Source organism: Leuciscus leuciscus (genome assembly GCF_965113295.1).
Source record: "Leuciscus leuciscus genome assembly, chromosome: 16".
In the NCBI taxonomy this organism is placed as follows: Eukaryota; Metazoa; Chordata; class Actinopteri; order Cypriniformes; family Leuciscidae; genus Leuciscus; species Leuciscus leuciscus.
Window position 1 is genome coordinate 20,470,393 of NC_138740.1, and position 10,322 is coordinate 20,480,714.

General features: G+C 35.4%; 1 protein-coding gene across 3 annotated transcripts; it reads left to right on the forward strand.

The window, feature by feature from the left end:
* The first annotated feature begins 269 nt into the window (after positions 1–269).
* hif1al2 (hypoxia inducible factor 1 subunit alpha, like 2) lies at positions 270–9,514 on the forward strand. 3 transcript variants are annotated; one of them, XM_082142084.1, is made up of 15 exons: positions 270–629; positions 1,244–2,550; positions 2,704–2,930; positions 3,006–3,136; positions 3,223–3,307; positions 3,413–3,489; positions 3,965–4,140; positions 4,236–4,342; positions 4,724–4,871; positions 5,746–5,903; positions 5,988–6,061; positions 7,528–7,775; positions 7,872–7,944; positions 8,325–8,442; positions 8,524–9,514. In XM_082142084.1, the coding sequence occupies exons 2-15, from the start codon at positions 2,534–2,536 to the stop codon at positions 8,787–8,789; spliced, it is 1,905 nt and encodes a 634-aa protein (XP_081998210.1). In that variant the 5' UTR covers positions 270–629; positions 1,244–2,533; the 3' UTR covers positions 8,790–9,514. The 3 variants fall into 3 exon arrangements, with proteins under 3 accessions (XP_081998210.1, XP_081998208.1, XP_081998209.1); XM_082142082.1 differs by having other exon boundaries at positions 1,244–1,529; XM_082142083.1 differs by having other exon boundaries at positions 1,244–1,351.
* Positions 9,515–10,322: the final 808 nt, after the last annotated feature.

Sequence of the window (10,322 nt, forward strand, 5' to 3'; positions counted from 1 at the left end):
GATGTCCTTTAACATTATAAGCAGATTAAAAAGACCTCTTGTTATTAGTAAAAAAACAACACCTAGTTAATTAGCAAAACAAAATAGTTGGTTATAGCAGAACTGACATGCATATGTGCTTGTTTAATAAGTAGTCTGAGCAGAATGCATTATCTCAGTGAACAAAGCTGTGGTTTAGAGCAAGCCAATCACAGAAAGCAAATGTCAATAAATCACATAGATCCAACAGGTTACTGGGGCGGCACGTCGCTTGTTGCCTGTAGGTTCATTCTCCTAACCAGAGGGGAAGGAGAACAGAGCAAATCAGGCACTATTTTGCACAATTTATTCCTTTATAGTTCTTCTTGGAATTTGTTTACAGATGCCTGTGATTCCACCTTGGTTCTAATATTTGCTTTGACCAAAATATGCTTCAAGTTAGATACATTCATCTGCATTTCAGAGATAAAGTAATGTGCATGGAAAAGTATCAAAGGACCAACATGAAAATGAAGAGCTCATCTGCAGTGATACCAACTATGAAATTTATCCTTACAGATATGTTTGGGCAACAGACAATGGACTACTATTACAAGCCCAAACTCAAACATGGTTTTCAGCGATCCATGTGCAGAGTGTTTAACTTGAAGGTAATGTTTCAAGCATTTGAACAACTTTGTTAGTTTCGGATTTGATTTGGGTGTTAAAATTACTCAGCGGCCCTTTCGCATGATTCGAGATTTTACTAGTTGTACAATGTGTCGTATTTGTTGTATTTATTAATTCCATATGTTTTAAAGAATGTTAATAGATTATTTTAAGTGTTTTCTTATTATTTTAATTGTAAAATATCTACTAAGACCCCTAAATGTGTGTTTGTGCTTTGTTTGAATGACTGGAATATGTAACCGTGAGTGCCACAACCTCTTGACACTGTCTGTATTTATATGATAGTGTCATTTACATTTACATTTACATTTAGTCATTTAGCAGACGCCCTTATCCAAAGCGACTTACAAATTAGGACTAAGTTCAGCGAGTCATCATAAAGAGGCAAAAGCAATTATGTCTTTATCTTAGCTGACTGCCAGCACACAGGAAATAAGAAAAGGATTTTTCTTATATATTGCTTATATGGATTAATGTATGCAATCTTTTTTAAACTGGTAGTAGTTTTCCTAGAATCATGAGTGGCCGTTATTCCAAAACCAAATCTACAAGATCTGAGTTCTCAGAAAAGTAAAAAACCATCTTGTTTTGACAGATGCAAACCTACTGGTGATTAATGGCCAACTGTCACATGGAACATGAAGGGAGGGTCTTCTACAGAGAAAATGGGTATAAACACAAGTATGTCCAGAGATTACAAACAGTGAGTATGACCACATGCCACCTGGTAACATGCCTGACATGAGCACATGATCACTCGAGTCATCTTAAGTTATTAAAATGACCTCAAAGCATTTGGAAACGGTTAGGGATCCACTGAGAGAAGAGTGCCATGGAAAAGCTAGAAGAAAGCAAATGTTCATGGAGCCGAAGAAAAGAAGGTGAGTACAAAAACTAATCTTAATCCATGATAGTCACATGCAAATACAAAAGATTTTGTACACAACAAATATTGCATATAAACACTGTGGATTTAGTGTCTGCATTCCACTGAAGCTGCTTTTACAAATATATTAAATTTTTTTTAAATTTTTTTATAGTGCTAATGCATTCATTAGAACTAACCTGGGACAAGACGTACATACTAAAAATGTTTCATATCTTGAACTAATTTATCTCCAAAAAATGAAAATGCTTAAAACGGAAGGAAACAAACATTTTAAATAAACTAAATGTAGTCATAGACTTTCTGGTAGCATGCAAATGATTGTCAATTTCCATCAGTTATCATGCATCTTTTTCAAATGAATGAAATATTCAGATAATACCCAAACAACAAATCAGCCAGGCACTATGCAAAAGTTTTGAGAAGTTTGAAAAGTTTAACAGAGGAATTTGGACAATAATTTGCATGCCACTTGATAGTCAATATACTTAAAAGTGCCCTTTTCCTTCAGTTTTAAGAATGTTTTCATTCTTCTTATTAAAATAAATAAAGTGAAAATGAAAATAAATTAAAAGAAGACATTTTTATCCAAAATGACTTTGGAGCAAAAGCAGTCGTTACAGAGCCAACAATATTCGTGGTATACAATGTCAGTCTCATTAGAAAGCTAGATTGCAGGAAACAAGCTATAGCAGAGAAAATAATTGTATAAATAAATAATAAAGAAAACAATTTGATAAATGCACAGTGAGTTTCATATTACACCAGCAAATATCAGTAATTATTTGACCAATTATTATTACCTTTATTTATTTACATTTTCAGGCACAAAAAAAAAAAGCATGTAAAAGCATATGCACATGGGGAGGCATTATCAGAAGACATGGCATTGTATCAGAAGCTGCAGGCAACTACGCTTGGCAGTGATAAGACAAAGTGACGCAGTCATGACGTCTCTTTTTCCATCAGTAACGGTGCTGCCCTCTGTCTTCAGTGAAAATGATGATGATTCTAGTGTATGTTCCCTCCTCTGAATGACGCTAGTTGAGAATCGGGTCAACAGCAGCGTGCTCATTCAACTAAAACAATATCATTTAAAATGTTTGCATGTAAAAATGCTTCATCATTTCTTTTGTGGTTGTTCAAATTCACCATAACTTTAAATACAGGGTCTGCACAGAATTGAGAAAAACATGTTCTCGCTTGGCGGCGCGGAGCAGAAGGAAGAAGGAGAGTCAGCTGTTCGAGGAGTTAACTGCTCTTCTGCCTCTAGACCCGAATATGGACGGACAGCGAGACAAAGCTTCAGTCATACGCCTCACAATCGCTTACCTTCACCTGAGGGGTCTTCTGAACACATCAGACAACTGTACACAGTCCTCTCCTCCTTCACCAGGTAGAAAGAAAAGGGCTTGAAAGTAGAACACGGGTTGAAAGAAAGCAAGTTTTCTAAAGAACATTGTGATTGTAGGAGTATCGGCTAAATCTCATGAGAGGGAGTTGCTAGATTCTGCCCTCGGAGGGTTTGTGATTTTGTTGTCTTTGAATGGCATGGTCATCTTCACCACTAAGGGCGTAACTACACACACTGGAATTAACCAGGTGATGACACTAAAACTAAATGAATTGCATGAACTTGGAATGACTTTACTGGCATTGTTATTAAATCCCAAACGTTTGTCTTTCAGATGGACTGCATCGGGAGGAGTTTGTTTGAGTTCTTGCATCCGTGTGATCACATGGAGGTCAAAGACATCCTCACAAGACTGATGGGTGAGCACTTCTTGCTGGAAAGACCAGTTTTGACCATAAATTTCCATGCTGGTCTAGCCTGGTTTATACTAGTGCCGGTGATTTGATTTGCTGCTGATATTTCAGGAAACCAAGGACAGCAGGAATGTGAAGTGCTCCTCAGGATAAAAAATGTGATGAATCAGAAGCTGACTCCTTGGAAAGTAAGAAAGGCTTCTTTAAATTGTTTGCAAAAGTAAAAAGACCACATTGTTTTCACATATTGCCAGCAGCTATAACCTTGGTTCCTGCTGGAAAAGGTGTTAGTGAGGCCAGCAGGGGTGCTCTAATGCCCCAGAATAGTGATGGGGACATTATACTGTCAAAAAAAAGCACCATGCTTTGGATGAGACGTTAAACCGAGGACAAGTTTGCCCATTGGCCTCTATCCATCATCATGGCCTTCTAATCATTCCTATATAGACTGATTGGCTTCATTGTCTCCTCTCCACCAATAAGCTGGTGTTTGGTGGGCGTTCTGGCGCAATATGGCTGCCGTGACCGTCGCATCATCCAGGCGGATGCTGCACATTGGTGGTGGTTGAGGAGATTCCTCCCTATATGTAAAGCGCTTTGAGTAGAAAAGTGCTATATAAATGTAATGAATTAAATGTAATGAATCTTTGCTTTTGTCTGAAGATTATTCACTGTACTGGAAAGAAAAAGACGTTGGCTACACTTGGATCCAGTTGCCTAGTTCTTCAGTGCAGGGTTCTGCCCATGCAGGAGATCACTGAAGTGGATGCAGCGCTGAATACAAGTACGTTTATGAGCGTACACAGCCCAGACATGAAGTTCACCTACTGCCACTCAAGGTACAACCTTCCGCATGCAGCTTTCAAGTGCAAAAAGCGAACTGCTTTGATCCTCTTTGAGTCGTCTTTATATTTGAAGCTCTTTTTTGGCTCAGGGTTGTGAAGTTGACCGGCTTTCGAGACACAGAGTTGTTGGGTCAATCCGTGTACCAGTACTATCATCCATCTGACTGCCAGCAAATCCGCAAGGCACACATTTGTTGTAAGAGTTGTTATTTCAAAGATATTTTATTTTATTTTATTTTATTTTATTTTATTTTATTTTATTTTATTTTATTTTATTTTATTTTATTTTATTTTATTTTATTTTATTTTATTTTATTTTATTTTATTTTATTTTATTTTATTTTATTTTATTTTATTTTATTTTATTTTATTTTATTTTATCCGAACCACTTGAAACCCAACACCTCAGGCCATAGGCAGCAAAACATGGATGGCCATTTTATTTTATTTTATATGTTTTATTTTAAACTCTTTTCTATTAGAGAAAGAACTTAATTACATGAGAATGAGTAAATGATGACAATTTTTCTTTTTTTCTTTCTGTCTTTAATAATGTTCAAATATCTGTCCGGAACAGTGCTCTCCACGGGTCAGGTGTCGACTGGGAAATATCGGCTGCTGCACAGGCATGGTGGCTATGTTTGGGCAGAGACGGACGCGTCAGTGGTGTGCAACAGTTGTACTGGTGTGCCAGAGTGTGTCGTCTGCATCAATTACATTCTTAGGTTAGAAAATTGCCAGTAGCAATGCCAAGGACATTGATTGGTTAAATTCCCAAGAAATACACATACTGAAACTATACCTTAAATGTATTGTAAGTTACTAGGTACGTTTATACAACAACAATGTATAATGTTTTTTTGCGAACTGATGCCAACGTTGTCAAAACTATCCCCGTTCTCACGGATCTGTGAAAATGATTAAAAACACTGTGTTATGCATGCCAGGCCTGTAGTTGGCGCATGACATTACCGTTTTCACAAATACGTGTTTTTGTAGTTTACACAGAGACAATAAAGGTATCGGTTTCAAAAACTTGCGCTTGCACCATTGTCGTGTATAAACGGCCAAAACGCATAAAAGTTTTCTGTTTTTAGTTGAAAACTGTTGTGTAAACGGCTCCTTAGAAGACACTTTTATCCCAAGGGGCCGTTTACACACGACACAGTTTTCATCTTAAAACGGAAGACTTTTTATACGTTTAAAAAACGAAAACTTTTGAAAATGGGATTCAAAGTGCAAGTTTTTGAAAACTCTACAGTTATTGTCTCTATAGTATTGACAAAAACGCGAAGTTGTGAAAACAGTGTCGTCATTACGTGTTCAGTCTATAGGCACCTAGTGTGTTTCCTTACAAAGTGACATCACTGACTACTGGCCTGGCATGAATAATACAGCAATTTTTGTCATTTTTGTGAATCCGTGTAAAGGAGGATAGTTTTGACAACGGTGTCCTCTGTACGTGAAAAACACAAAGGAAAAACTTTTCCGTATTTAGTACATTGTTGTCGTGTAAATGTGCCCTAAATGTGTAAAAGGCTGAAGTTATGTTGTTTTATTTTTTTTTTAAATGTATTTGTTCACTTCATAATATTGTAGTGGAGTGGAGCAGCCTGATTTAGCATTTTTACTGGAGCAGACAGAACAAGTTCTGAAGCCAAAGGATTCACTTTACCCAGAATCCCATCCTGCGCCTTTTGACCTTAGAACCACATCAACTGAGCACAGTATTCCTACAATACTCCTAAAGCAAAGAGGTAAAATGAACAGATATTAAAATATCACAGGATATGATGTAATTGAAAATAGTTATAATGATGATGAATTGTCTTTTTGCTCAGAGGGTGACATACAGGAAGTTCATGGCTGCAGAGAGATCACACATAATACAGAAGAGTGCTGCAATTTCAATTGTGTGAGTACCCTTAATGTTCTGTGGTATTAGATGTTAATACCATAGTATTTTGATATATACACAATGGTACTGAATTATTACTGTACTCGTAGACCAAACATATTTACACTACTGTTCCAAAGATTGGGATTGGTAAGATTTTTTTAATGTTGCATAAAGACTGAATTTCATTTATCAAAAATACAGTAAAGTTTATTGTGAAATATTATTTCAATTTAAAATAACTTTTTTCTATTTTAATGTATTTTAAAATATAATTTATTCCCATGATGGCAAAGCTGGATTTTCAGCATCATTAGTCCAGTCTTCAGTGTCACATGATCCTTCAGAAATAATTCTAATATGCTGATTTAATGCTCAATAAACATTATCAATGTTGAAAACAGTTGTACTATATAATATTTTTGTGGAAACCGTGATTTTTTTTCTTTGATGAATACAAAATTTAAAACAACGACATTTATTTTAAATATAACTTTTTATAACTTATTTTAAATTAACTTTTTTAATTTATAAAAATTTTACTGTCACGTTTGATCAGAGGTGGACAAAGTACACAACTGAAAAGTACAAGTAAAAGTTTTTGCGTGAAAGTACAGATACTACTGGTCAAATATTACTCTGTTACAAGTAAAAGTTTTAAGACCGATTTTTACTTAAGTAAAAGTACAGAAGTACTCGTACTAGTACTTAAGTATCAGAAGTAAAAAGTAAATGTCAATGCATTGTTTTATTATTGTTGCATTGTTGTATGTAATACTTACCTTATGCATTTGAATCTATGCCTGCCTGCCTACCCTCATATCAATTTCAAATTTATTTCTAGATCACAGTTCCAGTAGTGGGACTGAATGTGAGATTGAATAAGTGCACTCAATAACGTCCACAATGGTTCTGGACACTGTCCCCTCAAATAGTGCCCTATTTAAAGTTTTTTGGCTTTTAGTATGAATATTTTAGCCTTACTGTTATCTATAATCTAGTGTGCTCCAAAACAAATGACCAAACCCAACGTTGAAAATTAAAATCGGGATGATGTCAGAATCCAACGTCTGTCCGATGTTGGATGTTGAAGTCAATCTGACGTTGGATTCTGATGTCAACCCGACTTTCATTTCTAACCAAAATGCAACCCCTGCAACCAAAATCATCCCATGACTGACGTTACAACTTTCTACTCAATGACCTTGACAGAAATGTAGTGGAGTAAAAAGTATGATATTTGTCTTTCAAATGTGGTGAAGTTAAAAAAGTTTCCAGAAATAATACTCAAGTACAGATACTCAAAAAGTGTACTTAAGTACAGTACTCAAGTAAATGTACTTTGTTACTGTCCACCTCTGCTTTTGACCAATGAAATGCATCCATGCTGAACACATTTTTTTTTTCTTTAAAAAAAAATACTGACCACACATTTTTAATGTACATATTGTGAAAACCTTCCTATTTGTTGTGCTTTACTGTAGGATCTGTGTGAGTTAGACTTGGAAAGTCTGGCTCCATACATTCCCATGCACGGAGAGGACTTCCTGCTAACTCCCATTTTAGACGGGACGGTGGATGACAACAAACTAAATGTGTGTGGACCATCATTCAACAGTCCACATCAAAAACTGGACCCTTGGTTGCAGAATTCAGAGGGAAAAGTCTTTCTACCTACGAAGAGCCTGACACATACCCAACAAAGTGTCAGTCGTTATTTTCTAACAAACAAGTATGTCTAATAAGCAAAGGTCATTTTCTGGTGTACAATAATAGTCTTTATACATTTTGCAGTCTGTTAATAAAAAATATATTTCCTTTGTCATAGGATCGCTGATACTAACCTGATAACAGCCAAGCAGTTGAATGAAAGCTTAGATCTTGTGAACAGAATTTCAAAGGTACTGTCACTGTGTTCATGTGCATGCAAATTCCCTTTATATTTCAGTTAGTTCCGGTCCTTCAATTTGATTGGTGGATTCATTCAGCACAGAAGCGCCACTGTATGTTGCTTTGAGATGCTCAACCATTGATTATGCTTAGACTTAATTTGGAACTATTTTCCAAAATTGAGTAAAAATATTGAGCAATATTGTATCTAAAATACAAATTACTCAATTAGTGCAAATTCAATTGTTCATTCAACTGTTGTATAAAAGTATAAGATAATATTTAATATTCCATATTGCATTTGAATTTTTTAATTGAATATTTTGAGTTTAAACAACCCTGAAAATACATTCAAATGAAGTTAAGTAATTGGACGAATTTTTTCCTCCAGGTTTATAATTGTAAACAGCATAATTATCAACTATTCTCGACTGAAAACAAGACATATAATTGGAGGGAAGATGCACTGAAAGTTTCACAACAACCCAACAGAACATACTGGAACATTGGTAAGATGGCTTCCAGACTTCAATAAAACAATAGTTTCTCAATTTATATTAGACACAGAGCATTTTCCTTATTTCCACTAGATGGATCAATACCGAGGCCATGTCGCAGAGGTCTGAATCCACTTGGATCAAAGTTCAGATCGCTTCTGGAGAATCCAATGCGTCATCCACAGAACAGAAAACACCATTCTGATGTAAAAACGGACCCAGCACCTTTGACTCTACCTATTTTGAGTGGGTGGGAGTGTGAGGTCAATGCTCCACTTGACCCCACATCATATTTGCTCCAAGGGACAGAAATTATAGCTGTTCTGGACCAAGTGGCCTCAAGAGTACCTTGGTGCTGATACAAAATACAAGTCTTATGATGACAATATTTGCCAGTAATCAACACCAACAAGCATTGCCTTAGTGTACATTACTAAAACCGTGATGGGATGGGAGTAAAGTTTTGGAGCAAAGCTTGGATTTTGTGCTATAAACGACTCTTTTCTAAAGTTACAGCATAAGTAGTACAGTAGTGACCAAAAGTTATGTCCAGCCTAGGAACATTTACATGTTAATGTTATTTAATAATTGTAACTGATTTTGTAAGTATATTGTATAGTTGTGCTTGAAGACAATTGTTTTATTTGTGATATCGCAATGAAACATGCCAAATTGTATGGACATCATTTAGAACACATGCAAAAAAAGTATTATTAATATTAAATATTAATGACTGATTATGTTGTATAGTCAATGTAAGCTTTTTGTTTTTCTGTGCACTTTTTTGTATAGTAAAATAAAACCTGTAGCTGTAGTCCGCCTTTTTTCGCCAAATAATTTTGTCCGATAAATACCTCAACCACGTTAAGTGTTTTGTTCTTACATATTTAAAAACAATAAAATATTTTCCTTATATTTTGATGGTTTATTCAAACTTGTAGTGTCGTTAAAAACATATCACTTTTGGACACTTCTGTATATGTAATTATGGTCTTGCGTCTTCTACCATTGCTCTGTTGTATTTCAACATATTCTAGAAACCTTTATGAATAAATAAAAACGTATTGTTTGCGCTTTCACAAAAGTATGTCTTGATTCATATTTTTTCATGCTTTATGTACATAATTTTACTAAATCTGATCGCCAGTGTGTTTGCACTCTCAGTTGTTCCCTTTACATCTTGTTCCCATCTTATCAGTCAGAAAAAAGACAATATTCATAATACATTATTAACATACCAATTAAAGATGCATAATAGTTTGGTGCTAATTTTAAAAGTTTACACATTAAGAAAATGTTGTGTGTGAGAAGCGTCATCCGAATGGTGTCCATTCCAAGAGTACTCTTACTTTTTCATATATAAAGTTTTAATGATGCATGTTGCACCCACATGTTGAAATGACTTGAACCGTGGACACGGTGAGAATCCTCATGCTCATTGGCTGCTGCCCCTTTAGATACGCTAGTAGTGTAGTGCTGTTTGGTGATGCGAACAGCACAAAACACGCTAATGAACAGCTTAGACTAGGTGGAAATATTTGTATTTAATGCCCAAGGTGCTTCATTTTTTGTCGGACGGGTAAGGGAATTAATGAGTGTGTAGACCTCGGTCTAAAACTCAATAGTATTAGTGTAATTTATGTAAACTCATAGAAGGTCATGCTGATCCACATCAATAGATGGGAATGCAGCATCTAACACCACTGTGGTATGAGTTATTAAAATACACAAAGAACAGCAATAGCTAAGAACTACTGGCACTACACTTATTTTATAGTACATTCATAATACATATTTTTGTCCCACTTTATATTAGGTGTCCTTAACTAATATGTACTTATTTAAATTATTAATTTGATGCAATGCACTTATTGTGTAAATGCATGTTTTTT